This window comes from Equus caballus, chromosome 24 (assembly GCF_041296265.1).
Source record: "Equus caballus isolate H_3958 breed thoroughbred chromosome 24, TB-T2T, whole genome shotgun sequence".
Lineage (NCBI taxonomy): Eukaryota > Metazoa > Chordata > Mammalia > Perissodactyla > Equidae > Equus > Equus caballus.
Genome location: NC_091707.1, coordinates 48,435,534 through 48,462,426, shown reverse-complemented (window position 1 = coordinate 48,462,426; position 26,893 = coordinate 48,435,534). Strand labels below are relative to the sequence as shown.

The 26,893-nt window shown below is 57.5% G+C and overlaps 1 protein-coding gene across 3 annotated transcripts in view; it reads right to left on the bottom strand.

The window, feature by feature from the left end:
* The window catches only part of RIN3 (Ras and Rab interactor 3), a 123,318-nt gene that overhangs the window by 13,519 nt on the left and 82,906 nt on the right, over positions 1 to 26,893 (bottom strand). For 2 of the 3 annotated variants that reach the window (XM_070249778.1, XM_023628298.2), the window contains exons 5-7: positions 24,299 to 24,390; positions 15,759 to 17,327; positions 13,516 to 13,824 (exon numbers count right to left, since the gene is read on the bottom strand). In XM_070249778.1, coding sequence (XP_070105879.1) covers positions 13,516 to 13,824; positions 15,759 to 17,327; positions 24,299 to 24,390 — 1,970 coding nt within the window. Of the gene's footprint in view, positions 1 to 7,878; positions 9,534 to 13,515; positions 13,825 to 15,758; positions 17,328 to 24,298; positions 24,391 to 26,893 lie in introns of those variants that run through there. The other variant, XM_070249779.1, reaches the window with a different exon arrangement.

Below are 26,893 nucleotides of genomic sequence, written 5' to 3'. Positions count from 1 at the left end.
AAAGAGGAACAAATGCTGATAAGTGCTGTGAGATCGATGAACCTTGAAACCACTAAGCTCGGTGAAAGAGGCCAGTCCCAAGACCCCATGTTGTACCCAGCGTAGGATTCCATTTACGTGAAACGTCCAGAATAAGCAAATCCGCAGAGACAGAAAGTAGACTAGTGGGTGCCAGGCACTTGGGGGAGGAGGGAACTGGGAGTGACTATTCATAGGTACAGAGTTTCTTTTTTGTGTGTGTGAGGAAGATTGTCGCCGAGCTGACGTCTGTGCCAGTCTACCTCCATTTTATGTGGGACGCCACCACAGCGTGGCTTGATGAGTGATGCTAGCTCCGCACCTGGGATCCGAACTGGCAAACCCCGGGCTGCCGAAGTGGAGTGTACGAACTTAACCACTATGCCACCAGGCCGGCCCCTAAAATTTATCTTGATTACTGAGTTTTTGGCACCCCCTTACATTTTGCATCTGAGACAAGAACCTCACGCCCTCACCCAAGTCTGGCCCTGCAGACGGTGCTCAGGACAGCGGCTGGCACATAGCAAGTACTTGGTAAATGGCAGCTGTGATGAGCGGGCACTGGTGTGGGCCGTGCACAGAGGAAGACAAAGAAGTGAGTCAGAGCTGGCCCCTGCCCTCAGGATCCCCCCAGCCCAAGGCCAACGGCCATGCCAGGGACTGTGATCCCAGGGTCATGACCACCCTCCAAGGAGGGCCTCGTGTTCTTCGGCTGTTTGGCCTCCTTCTCACCCAGAATGAGTGCCCAAGACTACCGGCTGGTGCTCCTCCTCCCCCGTGATCCACTCTCTCTATTTTCATAGGAACGGAACTGACTTTCAGCTGGGATGTGGCCACCCGAAAGAAGGACTGCATTTCCCAGCTTCCCTTGCAGCTAGGTGCCGCCATATATCTAATTTTGGCCAATGGGATTTGAGGAGAAGTGATGCATTCAGCTTAAAGGGGAGGAGCGTGTGGCTGGAGAAAACCCTGGGGATGTAGAGCCACAAGAGGGAAGAAGCCTGGGCCTCTGAGGACCTCGCGGACACCAGCCTGCACTGGATCACGAGAGTGAAACAAATTCAGTTGTGTTGAAATCTTTCGAGGGGGAGGGGATTGTTAGCCACAGTCTAAGCTATATCCCAGCTCCTACAGAATGTGAGCTACAAATCCCAGGGAAAGCGCTCTCAGTTAGGGGTCAGAACAGCCAGGCACACATGCTCATTCATTCATTCATTCATTCATTCATGCCCTCACTGAGACCCCCTTACTACTGCCCTCTCCCTTAGGTCTGACTTTTCTGGGTTCCAGTGGGGCCCAGGAAGATGCAAGTAAAAGAAAGGGTGCAGAACAGCTTGGAAAAAAGGTGGGAGCTCAATGTTGACTTTAGCAGCCCCCCACCAGAGGCATTCTGTTCCCACTGCACATGCATGCACAGGCCGGTGCCCTCACAGGGGGCTGGGCCACACCCCGAGAGGTGCACACGTGCACTGCCCCAGCAGGCTCTGGGTGGACACGCGTGCCTCCACGTTTCCACTCATCCTCGTTTGGTTTTCTAGAGAACAGCGTGCCCTGTGGCCTGCCTTCCTGGCCGCACTCAGTTTCTACGTCTGCAAAATGGGTGCACTCAGTTTCTACGTCTGCAAAACCAGGCCTTTCAGGGTTTCGAGAAAATAAAATGAGAAGAATATGAAAGTGATTTGGAACCCATAAAGTGCTATGGAAAGAAATGTGAGCTATTACTGACATCTATGTTTTGCTTCCTCACGTGGCCTCAGTTTTTCCACCTGTAAAATGAATAGGGTGAAGGGCTTGGTAACACCCCACTGAACAGCAGAGTCAGACCCACAGCGAGTCCCAGCACGTTACTTACCAGCTGTGTGACCGTGGGCGAATTGCTTTACCTCTCTGAGCCTGCATTTCTAGTCATGTGTGAACTCACACAGATAACACAGGTGTCCTGTGAGATTCTGGTGAGAATTCTGTGAGATGATTGACATGGAGTGCTCTTGTCCCCCTCCCACGGAAACGCCCACCCAAGAGAACTTCCCTTCTTGGTCCAGCTCTGTGTTCCGAGGCTCTGATTCTCTGTTTCACGGTTCCTGTGCCCTCCCTGCGAAGAATTAGTCCGTTTTGGAGAAAGCCTTCCCATAAGCTTTGATGAGCCTGAGACGCAACTGAAGAATCCCCAGGGAAAGCTGATTCTGTGCTTGGAGTCGCTTCTCGTCCTGATAATTTCATTATTAGAATCCTGGCACGGAGGAGAGTCTCTTCCCGATTTACGAGTTAGGGAACGAGGCGTGTCTGGCAGCAGGGATGTGAAACACAGTCCCGGGCCTTCTGGAATTCACCTGTAACTCCCGCACTGGTTCAGAGCTGATGGAATTTTTACTCTGCCTCTAAGAACATCCTTTTTTCTTGGTATTGTATTAATAACTCACCAAGGATACAATCAGGCAAGTTAATCTGCTTTCGAGTGGCGGTTCTCAGCCAGGGTGGTTTTGCCCTTCAGGGCCATTTGGCAATGTCTGGAGTCCCTTTTTGGTTGTCACACGAGGGTGGAGTTGCTACTGGCATCCAGGCCAGGGATGCTGCTCAACATCCTTTGATGCACAGGGCGGCCCTCCGTAACAAAGAATTATTCAGCCCCAGTATCTGTAGGGCCAAGGTGAGAGACCCTGCTTGAGGGCTCACTGTCTCAGCCAGAGGGTCGGTCCAGCTCGGGCCCCAGCTTCGAGGACTTAGAGACGGGGAAGGAAGCACCCCGACTGTGGCTCTGTGCCCCGTGGGGAGGGACACTCCTTCAGCTTTTCTTCTCCCCATGCCTTCTCGAGAATCTTGGCCGACCCCTCAGGAGGGGCTCTGGGGCCCATCTCCTTGGTTCCCACCACCCCATGTTCAACCACTCACCGCAGGGGCCTCCTGCATCCCCACGTCTGTCCCTCCACCTTCCCGTGAGCACATCCTCTCCATCTCCCCAGGACATGGGGCAGGGCAGAGCAAAGGCACGCAGGAAGTGGCACTGGGTGACCGAATGAATGAGTGACGACGCTGAGCTCCCAGCAAGACCTGAGCCCCTGCCCTGGGACCCACTCAGAGGGACTTCTCTGGTGACCCCAGGAGTCCTTCCCCATCAGACATCAAGCCCAAGTGTGTTTCCTCTTTTCCTGGAAACCAGCTCTTGTCGGGACTGCCCCCTCTCTGCAGAAGCCCACTTTCCCCCAGTCCCGAGATGCCAGGCCTGGGAGTCCCGCTCTTCCTCAGGGCTCTGTGTCCCCCGTGGCCAGTCAGGCAGAGCCCCAGGGGAGTCCTCCCCCTGACAGCTTCTTTGCTGCCCCAGCCCTGCTCCCCTAAGCCCACCCTCCCGGCAGGGTCTCTGTCCTCTGATCCCCCGCATCCACTGACTCATCTCCTGTGAGTACAGCTCTGACCATGCTGTCTCTTCTCAAGAACCATCTGTGGCTCCCCACTGACTAGAGAACTTAAGTCCAGCTCTGTTACCCTGACATTCAAGGCCTTCCACAGTGGGGCCCAGAGACACCTGTCCACCACGATTGACCCCACTCTCCTCCAGCCACACTGTCTAGTCGATGGCCTCAGAGTAGGTCACCTGCATTCCTGCCCTAGGTTTCTGCCACACTCCCCTCTCTGGCAAGCCCTCCTCTGGCCTTCCACAGGCCTGATCCATCTCCCACGCAGCACCAACATTTATGCGACTCTTTAAAAATGTAAAGCGTATTTATAAACACTGCATCAATGAATTCCTAAAGCAACTCTGCGAGCTATGGCAGGTTCACTGCGCCCACTTTACAGGTGAGGAAAGTGAGTCCCAGAGGGGTCACGCTGCCTGCCTAAGGTCACGTGGCTAGGGGGCGGTGAACCAGGACTTGAATCCAGCTTTTTCTCACCCACAATCCCGTGTTCCTGCTACTTCAACACTCTTCCTTCAAGTTCCGCCTCCTCCGTGAAGCCTGCCTGGACGGTCCAGCTACTGGTGTTTACACTCTACTTTCCAACTTGGACCAACAGTCTGCCTCCAGCACTCACGCACGTCATTCCACCGTGCCGAATCGTGCACTGACTCGACAGGCATTTTCACTCCTCTGTGCCTTTGCACACACAGTTCCTTCTGCCCGGGGCGCCCTCCCTACTTTTCCTTTACTGCCTTCTCCTTGTCCTCTCTCACAGCCTCGAGCACAGCTGGATGGTTCCTGCTCCAGCTCCTATAGGCCTGGACTATTTCAGAGCCTTTCCCTTTGCTCAGACTTGAGCTCCCTGAGAGCAGAGATGGAGGCTGTGTGAGCTTGGGGAAGACACTTAACCTCTCTGAGCCTGTGCCCCTGTCACTGCCTTTCGAGTCCCCAGCACAGAGCTTGGGATGTAGGACACTGACAGTGGACTGAACTGAGCCCACATGCGTTCCCACTAGGGCCACTCTGTCCTGCCCAGGGCGGGGGCCCTTGTCACGGATGCTAGGACTCGCTATGGGCCTTAGACAGTGGTGTGCTGGGAATGCTTAACAACTCGCTCTCCGAAGGAAAACAAAGCTCTGATTTGCGGTGTTGGCCAATTTCCATGGCATAAACATATCCACAGGGGCCGACTTTAAGCCACCAACATGAACATGGAGTGGGGAAGAGACGCACACGATGAGCTCCCATGAGAAGTACGAGCTGATTTGGCACACCAGTGGCCTTGGATTCATCAAGTCCAACCTCACTGTGAGGAAACGGAGGCTCAGAGACTGGAGAAATTTGCTCCAAGCCCCACAGCTGGCCAGTAGTGGAGCTGGGACAAGCACCCGGGACTCTCCTCCCTGACGTGGGCGAGAAATGCGCACACGGGCTCTCTGACCGGACAGCTACTTGTGGACAAACACAAGCTCCGAGCACTGTTTAAGGCACCAGCTCCCAGAGGACACCCTGGGACAGTTGGGGCTGCGTTCTCCTTTCTGTGGAGCCCTGAGACCATGGCTCAGGGCTCAGCCTGGCACACAGTGGGGCCTCAGGCAGCGCCACTGGGAAGCTGGGGCACAGATGCAAAATAATTCCCCTGTGATCGGAACATCTGTCTTGCATAGATCAGAGAAGATCACGTCCATCAGGCTGAGCCTCTGAAGCCCCGCTGGGCTGCAGCCTGCATTTCCTGGTGATTTCTGCTTTCTTTTTTGCCAAAGTCCCATCTGTTTTCCATCTGTAGGTACTGGGGGATCCGATCACATTTTAAAGAGCTGGCTGGGGGCCTTATGCATGTTTCGTCGGCTGGGAGATTCTGGAGAGGGAGAGCTCTGGTAAAAATGAGCTGAAGTGTGCTCACGTGGGTCACACAATCCACGAGGAGCACTGGGTCAGGAGGCCCCCAACTCTTCCACTTAAGTAGTTGCCTGACCTGGGCCACCCTCTCTGAGTCTCAGTCTTCTTATCTGAAAACTGGGATAATAATAAAATTCAGTCTGTTACGTAGGGCCGTTGTGAGCATCAAATGAGTGGCTGGACTAAAATATAAGGTTTTGTCCTCTAGGAAGCATTTCCTAAGAGAGGAGTTGGCACATTTTTTCTAGGGCCAGATAGTAAATATTTTTAGTTCCACTGGCCACATGATCTCTATCCCAACTATTCAACTCAGCTGTTTTAACAAATGCAGCCACAGACACTGTGTAGATGAATGGATGTGGCTGTTTCGATAAAACTTTATTTACAAAATCAGGTGGTGGGCCAGAGTTGGCCTGCAGGCTGTCGTTTGCAGATCTGTGGTCAAGAGGAAAGAGTCATCTTACCATCTTATCATAACTGCCCCTCCAAATTTGTTGACTGGACTATTACTGAAAGCGGGTGGCTGATGCAACAATCCTGGGGCAGCACAAGGCCTATAACTGTTATCTGCTTTGGGTCTCACCCTTCTTACCAGGATTTCCACTTGAAGCACTTCCTTCCTCCAGAAAGTGTTAATTAAAGACGCCCACTCCCCACAGATTAGGTTCAGTGCCCTTATAACGGGTGTCCCTGGCCCTGTCATTGCAAAATGGAAAAACAAATATTATACGTTAACTCAGAGAGGCCTCCCAACCCAGAATGGAAAACTCCTTCACACTCCCCGGACCCATTACTCATCCTATTCTTCTACGATGGTTAGCTGGCCTAGTTCATCCTAGTAGCATGTTCCAGCATCTGATGATACAGTGTGGATTTCTGTTTCCTTGTCTATGGCCTATCTTCCTCCACGAGAATGCAGGCTTTATGAGGGGAGGGGTTTTATTGTGCTCGCTGTGACATCCAACGCCTCAACAGAGTCGGGCCTGTACTAAGTGTTTAATAAACATATCTGCCAAATAAATGAACGGATATCCTCTACTGCACAACTGTCACTCATTTGATGCTCTGTTTTCCCACTTGGATGGTGAACATTCAAAACCAGGGACTAGGGGCTGGCTCCGTGGCCGAGTGGTTAAGTTCGCGCGCTCCGCTGTGGTGGCCCAGGGTTCGGATCCTGGGCGCGGACATGGCACCGCTCGTCAGGCTACATTGAGGCGGCGTCTCACATCCCACAACTAGAGGGACCTGCAACTAAGATATACGACTATGTACGGGGGGTTTGGGGAGATAAAGCAGAAAAAAAAAAAAAGGAGAAGATTGGCAACAGTTGTTAGCTTAGGTACCAATCTTTAAAAAAAAAAAAAAAAACAGGGACTAGGTTTTCCTGTTGCATCAGGAGATAATTGTCAATAACTGTTTGTTGAACTGTTGAATGAATGATTTGATAAAGGCAGGATGGCAGGAAGGAGGGAGCACCCAGAACAGGACCATTTACATTTACTTTTGCAGTGGAAGCCTCTGGTTAAGGGGTATTCCATACAGAACCTGGCTTCTCTGGTCTCTGCGCTGTGGGGGCAGCAGGGCTGCCCCTGTGAGGCAGCCCCCAGCTAGGTCTGTGGCCCCCAGAGAGTTCCCTGGGAGCAGTTTGAAAACCCCTGGTCTGGTCTGAACTCCCAGCTGCACAACTGAGAGAGCTGGGGCCCGGGAGGAGGGGCGAGGGGTTGGAGGCCCTGCCGTCTGTGGCTGCCGTGACAGGAGGAGGCGACCCCCTCCCACTGACCTCCCTGGCGCTCCCTTGTGTGGTCGGCTGTGCTTTCTGCAGACGCTGCTCGAGTCTCAGTTCTGCTCTGAGCCACACCGCATCCCTGAGGAATCTCTCCAGCTCTCTGCTTCCTCTTTGGAGAGCTCCGCCCGCAAGCCAGCCAGCCACGCAGGCATGGGCTTCGAGCCTAAAGCCAAAAGTCCCAGCCCGGCCGGAGAAGGCGGGAGGCCGCCTGCGACTGAGGCCTGGCTTCTCTGAGCTCACCTCTGACCCAGGACGTCCTGCAGAGGCAGGAGAAGGCGGCGGGTCGGCACGGGACCTGGATCCGAGTCCCAGGTCCGCCACTGACCGGCTCAGGTGTGACCCTGGCGTGCTGCGCGTGGCCTCGCTGAGCCTCAGTTTCCTCGTGTAATGGGGAGAACCACAGCGTCCACACCTCGTGGGGTGGTTGTGAGGTTCAATGACAGGACAGATGGAAAGTGGTTAGCATGGCGCCTGCTGGGTTACTGGCACGTGAGGAATGTCAGACGTGGTTGTTATGAGTGACAGGAGGGTAACAGGTCTTGCAATCCTCAGAACATAACACCTTAAAGGGCCCAAACCCCATTTCTATTGTGGGTGTGAAGCAAGCCTGTGCTTCACTTCTTCAGAGCGACGACGTTAGAGATGACGAGGGTTATCTGTTACAGTAGCAAGCGTTTCTCTAACTGATTACCTATTGACCTACCTATTTATATCTACTTCAAAAAGACGGGAAAGAAATCCACCAAGATACCAAACATTTTTTCAACAATAAACATTAGCGACTTTTGTCATCAGAAATCAGTTTAGACTTTTTTAATGTAGATTTTTTCTTTTTGAGGAAGATTGGCCCTGAGCTAACATCTGTTGCCAATCTTCCTCCTTGTTTTTTTTTTTCCTCCCCAAAGCCCCAGTGCAGAGTTGTATGTTCTAATTGTAGGTCAGTCTAGTTCCTCTCTGTGGGACGCCGTCACAGCGTGGCCTGATGAGCGGTGCCATGTCTGCGCTCAGGATCTAAACCGGCGAACCCCAGGCCCCAAAGCGGAGCGTGCAGGAACTCAGCCATGGGGCCGGCCCCTAACATAGATGTTTAAAACCCACAGCCTCTCCTCCCTCTCTGTCCTCTCCACCTCCAGGCAATGTCACAGGCCTGGCACTCTGTGCCCCGGGGGTTTCCATCCAATTCGCTCCTCCCATCCAACCCGCAGCCTCTGCCTCCGTCTGAACCAACGGGAGAGTCCTAGCTGACGGAGTGGTCTTGGCCAGGGAGGTGGCTGGCGAGGGGCCTGAGGGACTCCAGGACTCTGGGGCCACCCCGTTGGCCACCACATCCAATCACCTGGCTGTTGGGCACCCTGACCCCCAGGGCCAGGAGCCAGGTTCCATTTCCTGAAGCGCAGTATCGGGGTTTTTACACAGACCACCGAAGGAACAGAAAAAGCTGCCTGTTGCCTTCACCGCCCTCTTGGATGTTTCCCACTCTTTATCTATGTTAAAAGAAGCTTCTTCATGTTCTTTTAGAAAGAACCCACATTCGCTCCTCCCTCCCACCCCCTCCCATCTCAAGGACGAGTTCTTGGGCTCGAACCTATTTCTCCCCAGCAGCAGGGCAGCCCTGAATGTCTGGTCTCAGATGTTGAAGAGGTGGGAATAAGCTGTTTGTCAAAGTAACAAGGAGCGATGATTCTAGAAGCTCTGACTGCTCTCACCAAACCTCACGCAGAACCCAGTCTGCTCCTGGCTGCAGGATGGGGGCCAAGTTGATCTCCAGCCATTTGTCCCCGTGAGCTGCCCCCCACCCCGCCCTGCCTGACAGAGGCCCCTAAACCTGCTGCACAGGAAGAAGCACTTGATGGGGATTCAGGAGCCTTGGGGGCTGTTCCCAGGCTGGCGCTCGGGACAGCGATAAAAGCGCAGACTCTGGAGTGAGAACATTCTAGGTTTGAAGGCTGGCTCATCGGTATCAAGATCACAAGTAGCAACTACCTTTCTGGATAAGGTGGCCAGTTAACTCAGGCCTTTTCCCACTGCTCCAGCAGGTCCTGGCGGCAGCAGGCCCTACGTGTCCTTGTCTCAGTGGGCCACGCGGGTACCACCAGTCACTATCGCCAGCAATGGGTGGAGCTTTCTTCCGGGAGATGAGGGGGCTGGGGCAGGTGGGTGGGAGGGAAGGGTCAGTGGTGGTGGCAGGCAGGACCCAGGCTGGAGTTCTGCCCTCTGTGGGGTCACCAACAGCTCCCAGGGCTTCCAAGCGTGGCCTCTGGTCTGCGGACCACACTTTGAGTAGCAAGCCGCTGGAAGCATCCGGCAGGAGGGAGGTGTGGGCTGAATGCCCGGGGCGGAGGGCCTGGTCCTCAGATGCTGAACGTCAAAGTCAGAAGAGAATTTAGGAGCCAGTCTGGCTGAAAAGGCATAAGCTCCATCTAATCAGGAGGAAGCATCTGGCAAACACAAAATGAGGAACTTCTGTTAAAAAGAAAAAAAAAGGTGGGGGGTGGGGAGGCAAACCTGTATTCCCTAAAAATACCAGGGTCATAAAAGACAAAGAAAGGCTGTGGGAATGTTCCAGATTAAACACAACCCCTGCCCCTTGATGGATCCCGAACTGGAGGAGGAAACACTACAAAGGACCTTATTAGGTCAAGCGACCACCTGGAGGACGGATGGCGGGTGAGATAAAAATATTGTCAGAGAAAGCAACTGGGATAAGAGATGAATAAGCCACCGAGGGGAGGTGGATGTGCCCATGGTGATGCACTATTTCTAGTCTTGAAGTTCTTGAAGTCTGCAATTATTTCCAAATGACAGGTTTTAAAAAGCCCCTCAAATTTAGCAGCAGAACTGTTCATTTCAAACAGAATCCCACATGGAACGCTGCGTGTACACCAGGGACCAGCAGGTTGTCCAGTGGAGCCAGCATGGGGCCCAGCCTGCCCCGTGTCCCTCTAGGGGCCCGGCAGTGCCTCCTGGAGCCCAGCCTGGAGACCACGGAGGGGTTCAGCTTCTGTGTTTGGGGACCGCGGTGCAGAGGTAGCCATGTCTGCCTCCGGACATCTCCTGGACACCCGCACACGTATTGGGTCGCATCTGATCCTTGCGACAGCCCTGAGAGAGGCATTCCCAGCCCCGTTTCATCAGTGGGAAGATCGGGGCCCTGGAAGATCAGTAACTTCTCAGGGTCCGCTCCACCCTAGTGTTTTCTGTGTGCTCGCCCACCCCCTGCACCGAAGCTGGGTTCAAACCAGGTCCACGAATTAACCCCAAAGCCCGTGCTCTTCCCAGCCAAGCCTGCTTCCTCCCAGGCGAACAAGCCAAGGCTCCGAGTCGGGCAGCCGCGGTCTGCTAAGGGCAGAGGTGAGATTGGGAGCCACTGAACTCAGAGTCCAGTGCTCACCCAGCAACGGGGAGAACACGCTGTCCGTTCCCTGATGAGAAACCCGCCTGTTCCTGGCAGGGACTCTTCACTGGGAACCCTGACTGCGGGCTGGATTTCTGGGCTCAGAGTCTCTGCCGGGCGCTGGCTTCGGAATCAGCGGAGATTCCAGCCTCCCATCTGCTGGCAACAGGGAAACCATGAGCACCGCTCCCGCTCCGTTCTTTCCCAGGCTGCCCCCGGCACGCCCTCTCTAGCAACTGCCTCTCTTTCCTTTCCTTCTCCCTCACAATGAGCCATTGCCTCCCCTGTTTCCTGCTGTCTGCTAAGTTCTTAGTAAGCAAATTCATCGTCAGCAAAAATCACTGTTTGAAGTCACTGCCTGGAGAGGGGGCGTTTAAAAGAATTCCAGGAGCCCAAGGCTCTGAGTCAACCAGGACTCGCAGAGGATGGCACAGCCCTCTGAGGCCCAAGGCCGTCTTGTGACAACGACTCTGGGTCCGCCCTCACCCTGAGCACCGGCACGACCCAGGGAGACACGAGTCCCCACATCAGAGGTTCAGACGGGGTCAGACGGGGAGGTAACTGTCCTGACAGAGCCCTGGCCTCTGGGATAGATGCAAATTGCAGCCTCAGCTGAATCTCACAACAGCCCTGCAAGGGGGTCTGGTTGTGCCCATTTAACACAGGGGGAAACTGAGGCTCAGACACCTAAGTGGCCTGAAGACAGCCACACAGCTGGGAAGGAAAGCCAGACCTGCCTCTTCCATGTTCCTCCAACGGCACAGGCCGGCCTGCCTGGCCTCCCTGAGGCTGCTCCCAGCCTGGTCCTGACGGGCTCTGCCTCCCTTCCGGCAGCTTTCCCCCCCACACCAGGCAGGACCCCCCGCCCGCCTCAATCCCCGGCTGCTGCAGCTCTGAGGCTGCCTCGCTCTGAGAAGGTTCCTGGCTTGTCCCCGGCAGCCCTTTGCCACGCCACAACCGGATCTCCAGCTTCACGTCGCTGCTGCGAGGCAAGCCGGCCACTCTCCCGGGATCCACACCGCGGGCTGACCGTGTCCAACTCTGAGGGCTCCACGTCCTGCGGGCTGTGCGCCGACCCGCCGTGCTCCCCTGGGGACCCTGAGGAGGTTCCCATTGGTGGAGCCACGTGCTGGCCGTTCTGGGGCCCGGACGGCACAGGTCACCCAGCCTCTGACTCTCACACTCACCCCACGAAACCCTCCACTTAACGTCTCATCTCCACGACGGCACCCTCTCTTCCAATAACCTTCCCAATGTGACGATAACGTGTCCCGTGTGGTTCTGACTCGGCGTGGGGATCTGCTCACCGGGATCAATATTCATCCTAACCAAGGGCTGTAGGACACAAGTCACTTTAATCCAAAAGAGGGAGCCCGACCTGGAGTTGTGGCCTGTTCCAGGCCTGTGAGGGGACAGCGACCTTGCACCGTCCCCCAGTCACACACTGACCACTGCTTTCTGTTGGCCCATGGCCATACTGGCCCACACTTCCACAAAGAGACGCAGAGAATTCCTCCCCTAAAGCAGCCACCATTGGCTGAGACTGCGAGGTGCTGTGCATTGAGGGGGACATGTTTTTCTCTAATATTCACAACAAGGGACTGAGTGTGGCTTCTGTACCATGAGAGGCCTTGCTTTTCCCTCTTTGTAAAGCAGCTTCTTCAAGTGAAGAAGCTGGGCCTCATGGGGTTAAGTAAATCCTTCAAGGTCACACAGGTACTAAGCGACAGACAAGGAGTTTCAACCCAGGTCTATGTGGCTACTGAGGTAACAATCCTTCCAGTCTCCATTACCATGACCGTCATGTACAGTTACAGAGGTTGCTCACTGCACAAGAGTGGCCAGCTGAAGGAGCGGCAGATGAAACGCAGCCAGCGTTCTGTTCACTAAGGTCTGTGCCATGGTGCAGGATGGCTGCTCTTGTCTGCTTGGAGGAATGCTGTGGTAAATGGATTATAAATGGTCCGCATGATGCCCTTCCCTATGTCTGTGCTCATTGCAACGTGACTTTGAGGCTCTTCCGATCAAGAAGGGAAGTCTAGCTCCCCATCCCTCGAATCTGGCCTGGTCTTGTGACTAAACAAGCCAGTGATGTATGTCACAGTGGCTTTGTGCCAGTTCGAGCCCAGGCCCTGAGTGGCCCTGCAGGCTGCACATGCCCTCTCGGGCCCCAATGATGCCACAGGCAGGAGCGTGGGGTCACCTGCCGGAGAATGAGACACATATGGCCCAGTCACCCCCATTGCAGACCAGTGAGCTGCCAGTCAACCGCCCAGCACGTGGCAAGGCCATCCCAGACCAGCCAGCCTGCACATGCCCCCTCTGACCACAGGCTCCGAGCCGGTTCGGCCACGTGCAGGCCTGGCTGGGCAGCCCAGCGTGACTGCCGGGGAGCAATTGTGACCACCCGTGGAGTTAGGCAGCTGTGAGGGGCTGAGCGCATCCCTCTGTGGTCACAGGTTGACACCCTCACCCTCAGTGCCTTGGAAGGTGACTGCATTTGGAAATGGGGTCATCGCAGATGTAACTAGATAAGATGAGGTCAGACTGGAGCGGGGTGGCCCCTAATCTGATATGACTGGTGTCCTTATAAACAGGGGACACCTGGACCCAGACACACCACCAGAAGCTGGGAGAGGGGCCTGCAAGCCGTTCTTTGGCGAGCGTCCGAGGGAGCATGGACCTGCTGGCCCTGTGGTCTCCAGCTTCTGGTCCCCAGAACCGTGAGACACATTCCGGTTAAGCTGCCCAGTCTGTGTACTTTGTCACAGCACCCTAGGACACAGTGCTTTTTCCTGATTCGCACAAAGGCGCAGTCTGGGGGGGCTTCCTCGCCCGAACACGGCCAATCGCAGCCCCCATGCTGGTCCCCAGGGACCCCTGAGAGGTGCCGGGAACCCCACTCCCACCTCGCCTGGTCCTGCCCCACAGGCCTCTGAATCAGTGCTTCCAAGAGCTCTGGCGTCCTGGGTAGGAGGGGTCACAGACCCCATGGCCCCGCCCCGCCCCGCCCCGCAGCTCCCTACCTGGGTTGCCAGTGGCCATGGAGTCGTAGATGAGCTTACAGGTCTTCAGCAGGATGGAGATCTTCTTCTCGGGCGAGTAGGCCTTGTGCATGCTGGCGAACTTCTGCAGGATCTTCTCCATGGTGGGCACCTCGGGCACGCTGGTGGTCACGCCCAGGTCGGTGGTGGTGGTGGCCAGGATCACCAGCTGGTTCTCCTTGAGCTGCTGCAGCGAGCCGTCCTTGCTGTGGATCTCGTGCAGGCACGAGTTGATGGCCTCCTTCAGGGGCTTCAAGACACACTTGCACAGGGCCGACTCCACAATCGCTTCTGCAGGTGGGCAAGGGCGGGGGCGAGGGGTGAGGAAACGAGCGGCAAGGAGGCTGCCCCCAGGCCTTGCTGCCCAACAGTGTGGCCATCCCCGTCCCCTGGTCCCCAGGAGGACACACTCACAGCCCCGGCAGTTACAGTCCGTAGTTACGACACATGAGACACTGTAGCATATTCACAGTGCAAAGATCCTGCAAAGAAGACACAGGCGCAGAAGCCCTCCAGGACTGAAACATTGTATCCCACTGCTTTTCACAGGGCCTGGCACAGAAGAAACTCTCAGAGGGCCACCTGACAGTATGCAACTTCAAAGGGCACTATTCACATTGGAGTTGTGCAGTGTACAACCTGAGCACCTGTACACGGAGGGCCTGGGTACCCAGTGAATGTTTGATGGAATTATTCTTGATGTCTCTCTTTCAATTCCTAAATCCACTTGACCCTATTCTCAAGAATACAGTAAATCAGAACCTGACTTCTCACCCTTCCAGGCTACCACCTTGCCCTAGGCTGCCATCATCTCTTGCCTGAGGTATGTTAGTTGCTGCTTGCCTTGGCCCCGTATAGTCCATTCTCGGCACAGCCAGTGTAATCCTCTTGTGGCGTGTCTGATCGTGACATTCCTCAGCTCAGAACCTTCCTGTGGCTCCCATCTCATGCACAGTAGAAGCCAGAGACTTCCCTGTGGCCACAAGGCCCTCCATGACCTGGTCCTACAGCCTCTCACTCATCATCTCGCTTGCTTCCTCATACTCATGCTGCTCCAGCCAGCTGGCCTCCTTGATGCTCCGCCAACCCGCCAGGCCTGCTCCTGCCGCAGGGCCTTTGCACCTGTTACTCCCTTTGCCTGGAGAAGTCACTCTACAGCTGTGCACACAGCTGATTCCTTCACTGTCCACATGTCATCTTATCCAAGAGGCATCTTGATCATCTAGCAGAAAGGGAGTCGGTCAGCTCTGATCTCGCAGCAACTCTGCAGCATACCCACCATTACCCGCCTTCTACAGACAGACCAACTGAGGCTCTGACGGCGTGGATCACACAGCCAGCTGTGGGCTGAACAAGGATTTGGACCCATGTCTACCTGACACCACGGCCATGCTTAGAGAGACAGCAGGGAATTATTCTCGGGAAGTCTTTTTGGCATGACCCCATCCCCAGGAGGAGGGTCTCGGCTACCGGCCCAGCTCGGGGAGCTCCCAAATCCTGCCCCCGTGGGGGGACACTGAGCTGCCAGTCCCCGGGGGTGGGGAGGGGCTCAGGCCCCGTGGCTGAGTCTCGGCTGAGGCCCCAGTAACCTTTCCCTGTGGCCACGCAGGCCTGGCACTGGCCCGCGGCTGGGTTTGGGGCTGGGCCTGGCTGTCCGGGTCCTCATCCTGCCACCTCCTTCTTCCCCGCTGCTTCTCCAGCCTCTTCGCCAGGGGACCACGTGACGGCCTTGCTCCCCTCGCCCCACTCCTGCCCACCCTCCCAGGCCGGCCCCCCGACCCCACTGCCCTCAGAGTCCCTGCAGTGGAGGCGCGGTGACCTGGAGGCAGGGACCGTGTGGTCAGCTCCCGCACTGCCCCAGCCCCGGGGCGACCCTGGCCCAGCCCTTTCCCCTCCCGGGGCCTGTTTCCTCCCGTGCAGCCCCTGCCCTCCAGGGTCGCGGCCCCTCCGAGAGCCACTAGACCCGCTGCAGAGACTCACTGGCCCTCAGTAGCCACACGTGTCTGCACCTCTTTGGGCCTCTCACTGCTCCCGGGACTTGTCTCCCCGACAAAACCGGGGGCATCCTGAGAGCGGGTCCTGCCCAGCCTCCTACGGGCTTGAGCATCTCCCACTGCGAGAACCAGGCGCACGGCCGAGCTGCCCAGCGGTTAGCTCGTGGAGAAGGCGGATCGCCTGCCCGCAGCCCTCCCTCCCGCGCGCTCCCGGCCCTGCCCGGGACTGACCCAGCTCCTCCTCCGAGTGCAGGACGGGGTCCACCAGGGCCTTGAGCTCGGTGCTCTGCAGCAGGTAGCTCTTGAGCTGGGTCATCATGGTGCGGATCTCCTGCAGCATCTCGGTGCTGGAGGTCTGGCGCGCCATCATCTCCAGGCTGTACACGTGGTAGTCCTGCACCAGGTTGCCGAAGTACGAGGCCTTGTCCTGGGCCAGCTCCACCACCCTCTTGTAGAGCTTGCGGTTGGTGGAGAGGAAGGCGTGGAAGACGTTGCTGAAGCTCGCGAAGCTCAGGCGGTGGCGGGCCTTGCCCAGGATCATCGACGACTTCTTCTTCAGGCTGGGGCTGCTGAACTGCTCCAGCTCCTCCTCTGTGCTGCTGGTCGAGTAGGAGTCCTGGTCAGTGGCCGAGGCCGACATTCCCAAACTGTCCGAGAGGGAGGCCAGGGAGCCCTTGAACTCGGGCGTGCTCTGGGGTCGGGCGGGGGCCCGGCCGTGTGGCCTCTGAGCCCCGGCTTGGGAGGCAGGGCCATGGCCCTCCCTGGGGGGCCCCGACGTGGCTTTCTCAGGCACCGTCTCCTCCGTGGGGAGCTCGGCTCTCTCCGAGGGACTGGAGAGGGCTGAGGCCAGCTGCCGGGACACCCGTTTCTTCCTGGGGGGCGGGACGGGGGGCTGCCGGATCTTTCTCGGCAGCTCTGGCAGGCTGCCCGGCTCGCTGGCCGCTGCTTCCTGGCCTTGCCCCGTGGTCCTCGGAGGCCTGTCCTCAGGACTGTCTGAGGTCCCTTGGGGGGGCAGGCTGAGCTGGGACGTCCTGGAAAGACCTAGCTGGTCGCCCTCTGCTGCCATCCCCCTGGCCGCCATCCCCACGTCCTGGTCCTGCAGGGAGGTCTTCTCAGGGATGCGGCGCCTGGGGGGAGCAGCTGGGAGGCTCTTCTTCACCGGCAGTGGAGGGCTGGGGGCCTGCTGCAAGGGGCCGGGGGCTGTCCCTGGCTTCATCTCTTCCTCCCTGAGGGAGCCGAGGCCCGTGGAGGGGCGTGGGAGCCTCTCGCAGGCTGTCATGGGTGGCTGGCTGGGATGGTCTGGGGGGCCTGGGGCCTGGGGTGTGAGGTGAGGGGCGGATGCTGGGGGTGTGGGAGGAAGGGCCTCTGAAGGTGGGGGAGCAGCCGCCACTGGGAGAGAACTGGGTAAAGGACAGGCCTGAGCAGGAGCTGGGGGCGCAGGAGGCTGGGCCGGGCCAGGGGGAGGGAGAGGGGGCGTCGGGGGAGGGGGCGCCGGGCGGCGAGGGGCCCACCTGGCGGTGGGTGAGGTAGCATCAGAGGTGGGAGGCGAGGGGTGCGAGGGACAGCTTCCAGGGGGCGGCTGGTCGGCGGGCGGGGCACTGCCGCAGTCTTCGATGAAGATGGGGCTCACGAACCACAGGCGGTCGTTTCCTGCGGACAGCTTGATCTCGCACGCACAGTTTTCGCGATGGGAGGCCGACCGGAGGCTGGAGGCGGGGGGCGCTCCGGGCGCCGGGTCTCTTGAGGGCTTCCCTGGGCTCCCCCCTCCTCGTGGGGGGTTCAGCGAGGAGCCCCAGAAGCCTGTGGAGAAAGAGGGGCAGAGGCAGTCAGCCCCGGGCTCGGGGTGGGGGGCGCTGGTGGCAGAGCTGGATGGGGGGCCTGGCCGGTGCTCACTCTGCTGGGCCCAGGAGGGTTGTTTTTCCCTCTCAGACTGTTTTAAACCCAGCCCACCACTTCCTGCCTCGAGAGGGGAAGCCCCAGGCCAACCTCCGTGGCAGTGCTGGGGTGGGGCGGGGACGGCGGGCCTGGCACCCTCGGCTTCAGTTCTGTCCCCTGGCATGTGAGAGCCCACATGGAGCACCCATGACGCCAAGTGCAGGCACGTGTGGCAATGGAGGGACCGAAGGCCCCGAGTGCCCGCAGCTGACCAGCTGGGTGCTCTGGGCTAGGCCATCCAACCTCTCTAGGCCTCAGTCTAGTCATCTCTAGAATGGGGTCCCGACAGGAAAAATGCTTCAGGCCTGTCTCGGCCACCACAGTGGCTGGATGCAGGAAGGAAGTACCTATGGATTGTGGCCCGTGAGCTCAGACCTGACCCTCCGGGTGGGGAACCCCTGGCCACTGCAAAATGATTCTGCCTCTGGTCAAGCTCCATGTTGAAACAGGAAGCTGCCCCAGGCCCAGCGGGTGTGTGCTGGGGGGTGGCTCAGAAACGGGGACTCCTGCACTGCCGAGCTAAGTCTCAGCACAGGTCTTTCTACCAACCCAGGCCTTGCGGACTCAGCCCGTGGCCGCCGCGCCCCCAGCAGGCCCATCCCCATCCAGGCACCGCAGGTCACGCCAGGCTTGTTCTGGGTAAGGGGCATGGACATCCAAACTAAAGGACACGGGGGGCTGAGCAGCTCAGGAGTTCTGGACCTCTGGGTACCTAGCCCTACGGGGAAGCTGACCGAAGCTCAGGACCCTCCGCAAAGGGCACCACATTTTGAGAACAATGTCAGTCGGCTGGCAGGCCACGCTGAGCTCGCTCCAGCAGCTCGTCCAGGAGAGGAACATGGAGCCCATGGCGACTTCACCCTGTTAATTTGGGGCTCAATAGCGCAGGATCCCTTGTTGTGGGGGGGCCAGGCCTCCAGCCTCTCACCAGGAGCTCCTCACTTCTGAGAGGGACCCATCCGGAAGAAAACCACCAAAAATCACATCGCAGACAGAAACAGGAGCAGGCCGCACTGAGTCCTGCTGTGGGCTGCTCACTCTACGTGGGTCAGCTCACTGACCCCTGACCCCCTCTGGTGTATGTCCTAACACTGTCCCTGTGTCACAGATGAAGAAGAGCTGGGGAGGTTAGAGAACTTGCCCAAGGTCACAGGCTGGCAGTGAAGGAGCTGGACTGGCACCAGCTCAGGCTGGATCTCCAGCCTGCATGCTCAGCGGCCGTGTTGTGCCTTCCTTCGTAGGAAATTGTGACACTTCCCATCTCGGTTGCTCTCCTGGCGTAGGTGGGGGGCAGGGCGGTGTGCAGCCCAGAACTGGGGATGTGCTAAGACAACAGACTCTTGACACTGCAAGAAAGGGGCTGGCACAAGATGGCCGAGGGCCACGTGTGCACCGCCTGCCCCGAGGGATGGGCATGCTGGGCATGTGGGTGTTCGACACCTTGCTGGCCAGGGGGTCGCAAACCCAATCAAGGAGAGCAGGGTGTAACCCCAGGACGATGGGGCTGCTGAGAAACGAGTGAAAGCGAGCCGTGTGCATGCCCTCTGCGGTGGGGCCATGACTGGGGAGGAAAGCCAGGTCGTGGTTCGGCCCTGTCCTCAGCAGAGACCCGGGTCTGCAGCCTGAGTGCTGTGGCCAGTTGTCCCCACAACAATGAGGATGACAAATTGCCCGGTGACTCTGCAATGTGTAGCTCTGTGCACAGCACAGCCACTAGCTGAGGACACAGCGGGCCAGGCGGGAGGGGGCGTCTCCAGGCTCCCATGACCCGGCAAGCTGTTCTTCGTGGCTGTCTGGGCCCTGGGCTTTCTTGGGCAGCCACTGACCCCTCCGTGACTGGTCCACTCTCTCTCTTTGCATCCGGCGCACAGATTTCTGGCCCCGGGAGCGAGCATTTGAAGCACGTGCCCCCTCTACAAAGGCCCAATAAACTTGTCTCCTTGGCAGTTTTCCTAGCAAGGAGCAGCAGGCAGCCAGTCTGACTCAAAGGGGAACTGGGCAGCAGCCTCACGTGTGAGCTGAGGGTCCCAGCTCACCTCCTAGTTCCCATAAGCCCCTCCCTTTGGGTGAAGGTGGAGGTCATGGGGCAGACGATATACAGAACTGCCCGCCCATGCCTGGACATGCCTCCCCTTATTGCTCTCCTAGATCATGGCCACAGCCTGTCTCCATCCCACCTCCCCGCAAGTCCATTCTCCTCTTTGTGGCACTGTGCCAGGCCTGTCCTAGGCCCTTGGCTGCTATTTGCTCAGAATCACTTCCAACTGTGGCATGTGGCCTTGCACATCTTTCCAGAGTCACCTACTGAGTCTTCAGCTCACTCTCTCTGCCTCTCACTTCTTTCTGAACACGCCATGGGCTGCCCCACCTTCAGGTGTTGGCTAATGCTGTTCCCTCTGCTTAGAATGCCTGTCCCACCCTTTCCACCAGGCAAACTCTCATTCATCCTTCAAGACTCAGGTCAAAGGTGGCTTGTTTGGAGGAGCTGTCCTGACACATCCAGGCCTCACTTACTCTCCTCTTGCTCCTCCGGCTCTGGGGCACGCTCTGACCGGAGTGGCCGTCCCTGGACCGCACTTCTCTGGTTTTGTCTTGCCCCGCTCCCCCCCTTCCCCCCCACTGGCTCTGGGCTTCCAGAGGAGGAGCTCATCCGAGCGGGCCAGAGTGGAGAGGCAGGGGTTCGGTGGGGTGGGACACAGCAAAGCTCAGTTTGACGGCAACTTGGGGATGACCTGAATCACGAGAGGATGTCTAAAGACAAGAGAATGAGGAGGAGGCAAAAAGGAGGGCCGAGGAACTCCACGAGCAGATGGACCACGAGCTGGACAGCCTGCCTCAGGAGCAGGGTGGGTCCATCACATGCAGAAAGAGAGAACACATTTTCCATCGCTCGGATCTGGATTCTGGCGGGAGTGGAGCAGACCTGGGGTTCAGAGAAACGGGCCCCGGGCCTGGGTGACCAGGAACTGCTCCCCTGCCCACAAGACGGGTCTGGACGTTGCACCCAGGCAGGGCAGAGGCCTCCAAGCCAATGCCACTCTGAAGGGTAGGGGAAGCTGGGACCTGAGGGGCTGCAGCCTGGGGCCTGGGGACCTGTTAGGGAGCCACGGTGGCAGGGTAGGACTTTATGTTCAAGAAGAAGGAAGTAGGTAACTTTCCCTGCAGCCCACGAATGTCGAGGCCAGAGGAGAAGCGGAACGCTGTCACGCAATCCTAGTGGTTGGCACAGCTGTGGGCACCTGTGCCCAGTGGCACCAGGCCAAGCCTTAGCTCAGCGGCCGGAGCTCCCCCAAGGGCCTGTGCCTTCAGGGCTCTGTGCTGCCCTCAGACTGAGGCAGATGTTTTGCTGGCCCTGCAGCCTCCTGTGCCCCGGCTGGGGACGCCTCTTGCCAGGTGCCCACTCTGACAATCCTCAGAGGGCCTGGGCCTAGCCAGGGGCTGGGCTGTCAGCGCTGAGGGCAAAAGTGACAAAGGTTTCACACCTGGACTGCCCCTGGCTAGTGGCAGGACAGAGAGGGAAGAGTAAACGCAGCAAAGTATTCCAGATGCCACGGAAACAGCTCGAGAGTCCAATAAACTCAGTGAATAAATATTTTTGGGGCACCCCAAAGATGGGTTGTGGCACAGTCATTCTACCTCGAGTTTTCCATGAAATTTTAATAACTAGGAAAATTCTCATTATGTAACGTAGAGGAAAAGCCAAATTACACGCAAACTTGGAAGCGCTGTAGAACATATGCCTTTTCTGAACATAGTTTAAAAATATTAAACATCCATACGCTGCAAACACGTCTGAGAAGCTGTGCAAACCTCACCCTCATTTGCCATCGCTGTCTCTCGATTCTTCTGCACCCAGAATCTACTGCGTATCGTTAGTGCTGAATTGCTCCCTACATCAGCTTTGTGGGCCCAGGACTGGACCTATATATTGCCTGCCCTTTCGAACGCTGGCTGGAACACCAGGGCCAGACGTGGACTTTCTTACGTCAGCTCCCCAGCAAACGTTCTGGGCTGTCACATTGTGCTGAGCCTGCAAATCTAGAGCTCCGTTTCAGTGACATCGTCCCTCTCTGCACGCACGGCTTGTGCAATGATTTGGATATTTATTACATTCCACTCATTTCGTCAAAAGTGAGTAGAATGCCAGAAAAATAGAAGTGCTGGCACCAGCGATAGGAAACACATATGCCTCAGAAACTCATTCCAGTAGCAAGATTATCAGGTGGAAGTGGGCTGAGTCAGAGCCTGGTGGGGGCAGACCGGGAGCAGGAACCAGGAGGGGGAGGGGAGGGGCCGGCAGTGCTGGAATGGCTGCTGCTGCCCTCATAGCCCGCTGACCTTCCGCTGCATTTCTCGGAGATTCCTCACCGCCCCTTCCCTAAGTCCCCTTTCATCTATGCTGGCTTGAGGGGGTTTCAGTTCTTGGCCACAAGAGTCCCTTGCCTAGAACAACGCGTGACCTGCTGGGCAAAATGCCTGTGCATCAGGCCCCTGGCATACGCTGGCCTTTGCATATTTATCACGACTGTGAAGGTGGGAGGCCCAAGCTGCACGTTCAGAGCCAAGGCCTCCGGCCTCCCGCAGGAGGCATCCTTTCAGCTCTGGGTCTCCATGCATTCTGAGGATGGATTGACAAGTTACCCTTTCCTTGGCTCCAGAGAAAAGCTATTCTGGTGAGCCCCGCTTTACACCCTCCAGCCCTTGGGGACACTGGGTCTGACCAGATCCCTCTGGTTCCTAAGCTGCGATGTACTCAGGTTTCATTTAAATCGCCTTCTCGAGGAAGTGAGTGCTGACACAGTCTGAACTGCCGCTGGTTCCCAAGAGGAGCAGCTTGTCGCAGATATGCGTGCCCTAGGGCTAAGGGGCAGCCAGCCTCCTCCAGGTGCAAAGAACCTGCCTCCTCTCAGAGGAAGCCTCCCAGACCGCCCCACACATCTTCTGCCCTACTGACTCGGCCTCAAACGGCCACGGACTGCTTGTTGCAAGGCGATGCGGTGTAGCCGAGGGCCGGTGGAGAGGCTGCGCCGAGTCAGAGAGCCCTCAGGGCACATCCCGGCTTTGTTCTCTCCCGCCCGGGTACCCGGGACAAGTTTCTCAGCTGTGCCAAGACTTTATTTCCCATCTTTAAAATGGGGACACAAGGACTACACAAGATGGTGCCTATCGAGTGCACTCAGTGAGTGTCACCCACGCTGCTTTAGACCTCGGGGGGATGTCACTGGACTATGCAAGTCACACCACTGTCATCTGTCCTACGTCTGAGCTCCCGGGAGGGTAAGAGCTCAACAGTTAAAATATCTGGGGCTGAAGTTCAGTGTTATCTCCAATATCAATTGAAAACACCCGGAAGTGTATTAACTGGGGAAATCAGACCTGGGAGAGTCTGGAGAAGGAGTTAGGGGTGGGTGCTGGAGCTGAACGGCCTGGGTTCAGATTCCAGCTCCGCCACGGACCATGTGACACCAGACGTGTTACCTGCCTCTTGTGCCTCAGTTTCCCCTGCTGTAACAAGCGGATTATAATAACAGAACCTCCTTTGCAGGGCTGTTGGCAGATGAGATGAGTCAGGACAGGTAAAGAGGTCAGAATGGGTCAGTGCTCATTCTGTGTGGACACCCCAGGGCCCTGACTTCTCCTACTCCCTGGCCTGTGACCATGAGCCGCCTTGTGGCATCTCGCATTGCTGTCCAGTGGCCCTCTGGGCAGGGGGACAGCAGCCTAGCCCGGGAGCCAGGGGCTGTCTTCTCTGATCCCAGCTCTGACTTCCCCTACGACCCAGTCCTGCCCTCTCCGTCCTTGCTTCTTCCGTTGACCGGCACCGGGGAATGGGCGCCACTGTGTGCTGGGCGTTGTGCTCAGGCGCGTGCAGTGCAGGGTCCCGCATGGGGTTTAGTCTTGATAAAGACTTACTGATTAACTGCTCTGGTCATAAATGGGAGCTGGTGGCCCCAGGTTATGAGGCTCTGGGCCTCTCCTCCGGATCTGGGGCTCGCAGAAGCTCCTGCAGCAGCTGCCAGAAACATGTTCCCTGCTCCCCCTGTAAGAAACCCTCTGCTCCCGACACGGCAGACGGAGCCGCACGGCCTGGCTTCCCAGCGGCTCCAGACTTGTGAGCCTGGGCTTCCCAGGGGCCAGCACGAGGCCCTGGTCAGAGGTCAGCGCCCACTGACCTCATCTTTGAGAGCGCTCAGCAAGGCCAACGCGGAAGAGCCAATGGACGTGGGCTCGGCTCACTATCGTGTGCAAGGGCAGGCACCAGAAACGCCCTTGTCTTTTCCTGTCTTTCTTCTTTCTTTTCCTCTCCCCTCTTCATCCCTCAAAAGGTCAGAGGGACAAGGGCAGGCTGGCTGTGCTCAGGGTCAGGTGGTTGGGCAGAGGGCAGGTCAAGGGGGCAGGGGCCACACCCCAGCCCCTGACCACGCTCACGCTGCTTTTCCTTCCGACAAAGGTGGAGCTGGGGGCCAGGGCTGTGGGGGCAGCTGGTCCCCAACTCTGGCCACTGCTGAGAAGGGCCTTGACGTTGGGCTCAGCCTCTCCCAGAGCCAGGCACTAACAACAGGTCAGCCTGTGCTGGCCTTGGTGGCCCAGCTCCCTCAGCCCCAACAAGGTCGTGCATCAGACCTCCTGGGAGCTTCAAACATCCACTTTGAAAAATGGCTCGAGAGGGCTCAGCAGCCTGAGGAGGGGGCAGGCAGTCCCGTGGGAGCTGGGACTCGGGATGCAGCATGGCCTCAGCCTGGGGGCCGTCTCTCTGCTCAGGTGGTCGGCAAGGCAGTCCTGTGGCCCCATTTCCTAAGGCCCCGCCACCTCCCCTTGCCCTCCGAGGGACTCACCCAGGCCCAGGTTGGAGATGGTCTCGAGGTCTGTGAAGCTGCTGGCCTCAAGGACGGCCCGGGGCAGTCGCAGCGTGAAGGGCAGTAAATCTCTGTGGAGACACGGGGGTCGAAGGTCAGGTGTGGGGAGGGAGCCGTGTGTCCATTCCCCCCGTCCTCACAGCCCCCAAACCCACAGGCAGGGAGAACGAAGCCCAGCTCGCCCCCAGCTGCTCCACGCAGACGGGCAGCTGCCCGGGGCTGAGGGCTGAGTCTGGGGCTGAGGGAGCATCCTGGCGGCCAGCATCAGGGACCCAGAGATGCAGGAGCTCCTCCTCAGGAGTGGGGGACCCGGCTTCTCCCCTGACTTTCTGGCTTCCTCTAAGGCGCTATTCTGGGTAAAGTGAGTGATCCACCCCTTCCTGCTCTCTGATCCTCACTGTTCCACACCGAGATGTGCCGTGAGCGCACAGTCAGGCTTCCCCAGTGAGCACACAGTCAGACTTCCCCCAGTGAGCGCACAGACAGCCCCCAGTGAGCATAGTCAGATTTCCCCAGTGAGCACACAGTCAGACTTCCCCCATTGAGTGCATGGATAGCCCCCAGTGAGCACACAGACAGCCCCCAGTGAGCACACAGTCAGACAGCCCAGAGAGCACACAGAGAGCTCCTAGTAAGCACACAATCAGGCTTCCCTGACAACATACAGTTAGCTCTATCTGCTGCCATTTTTTTTCCTTTTTTTGGCAAAGCAGATTGGCCCTGACCTAACATCTGTGCCCATCTTCCTCTATTTTGTATATGGGATGCTGCCAGAGCATAGCTTGATGATCTGTGCATAGGTCTGCACCCGGGATCTGAACCCGCGAATCCTGGCCCGAAGTGGAGCATGTGAACTTAACGACTATGCCACCAGGCCGGCCCCATCTATTTGCTGCCTTTGATCTGAACGGGGCACTTTTTAGAGCTCTCTCCAGAGATTTCCCAGAAGGGACTCAGGCACCCTCCTCCTTTATTGTACAGATGGGGAGACTGAGGCCCAGAGAGGGAAAGGAATATGTCCAGGCCACACAGCAGGTCAAGGGCAGAGTGTGCTGGGCCCCAGGCCTCCTGACTCCCAGCACAGGGCTGTTTCACAGGACCAGGGAGGGGAGTGTGGCATTGCCGCAGCCCCAGGATGGGCAGTCCCAGTCCAACACCTTGTCCTGGCCTTGCAGGCCCATCACAGTCTGACGCTGACTCCCCTCTCCAGCCATGATTCCTCCTCTGTGAAAAGGGATAACGGCTTACAGAACCCACAGGAAGACCGAGAGGACCCCTGACAGCAGTTCTCATGACCCCAGCAGCTCCCGTGAGGGCTGCTAACGACCACGCCACCCCACCTCGCTCTGGTGACTGCCTTCTCCCCAAACCCCGATTCCAGTCACTGGAACCCCATCGTCCGTGATGGCCCTTGGCCAGAGCCACCCTCCCTGGTCTTCACGGCCTCACTGTCCATACGCACCCTTCGTCCCCTCCCAGTTAACGCTGCTTGTGGGTCCTGGGAGCCCTGGGAGGTCCCCACGCCCCACGGTGTTCAGTGCACACCACAGGGTCTCAAAGGGTATTTGCTGAAAGGACCGTCCAGACCGACCCTCGTCAGTCTGCTGCTCAGGAGGCTGCAGTGGCAGCTGCAGGTTACGCCCCAGCCTGAACCCCAGCCGGGCCCTGGCTCTGCCCCTCCAGCTTGCTCCCCTTCTGCCCACCACAGATCTTCCCGTCACACTCCAGGCCTCCTCGCTGCCTCCTGAAAGGTCATGCTCATTTTCCTGCAGTCGACGTGCCTCGCTCACTCCCCGCTCTGAGCTTTGCGTAGAGGGAACGTCCCCCTGGTCCCCTCCACCTACATCTGCTGAGAGTTCACGTGTCCTTCAGGGCTGCACCACGGACCTTCTCCTTCTCCGGGACCCAGTGTCCTTCAAGGATTTCACCCATCTCTGCTCCCTATGCACCCAGTTCAGCACTTCACCCAGGGGCCGCCTCTGCCCACGCGAGGAAAAGTCCACAGGACGGGGCTGTTCGCTGAGCAAATATTATATGCCGGGTACTGGGCTGGGACCTTAGCACGTGATATTATTATTATTATATCACAACAACCCTATGGCAGGCATTAATATCTTTATATTACTTAATTCTGGATCCGAATCCCCTGGGGGAGCTGCTAAAAATGCAGATTCCCAGGTCCAGGCCCAGGGGCTGTCAGTTTGCATCTGGGGGTGGGCCAGGAATCCACCTTTTTAAACAGCTCCCAAGGGGACCCTGATGGACACAGCCTTGGGTGGGGGCCATGGCCCCCAAACAAGGGCTGTCGATAGAAACGAAGATTAAGCACCTCTCCAGAACGTCCATATATATTTCCTTATCAACTGTTAAGTCCCTTAAAAAGTATTCACAAAAATAGAAATTTTAAGAATGGGATTTTTAGAATAAGTGTTCTGTTATTTTCCCCCACACTCTGGTGGGTCCATTTATCCACTTGCTGGGGTGCAAATGCCACCCCCCCAGCCTATAGCCCTCTGCTCTAGCCAGAGTTTCTCAAACTTTGTTGACCACGACTGCCAGTAAGAAACATATCTG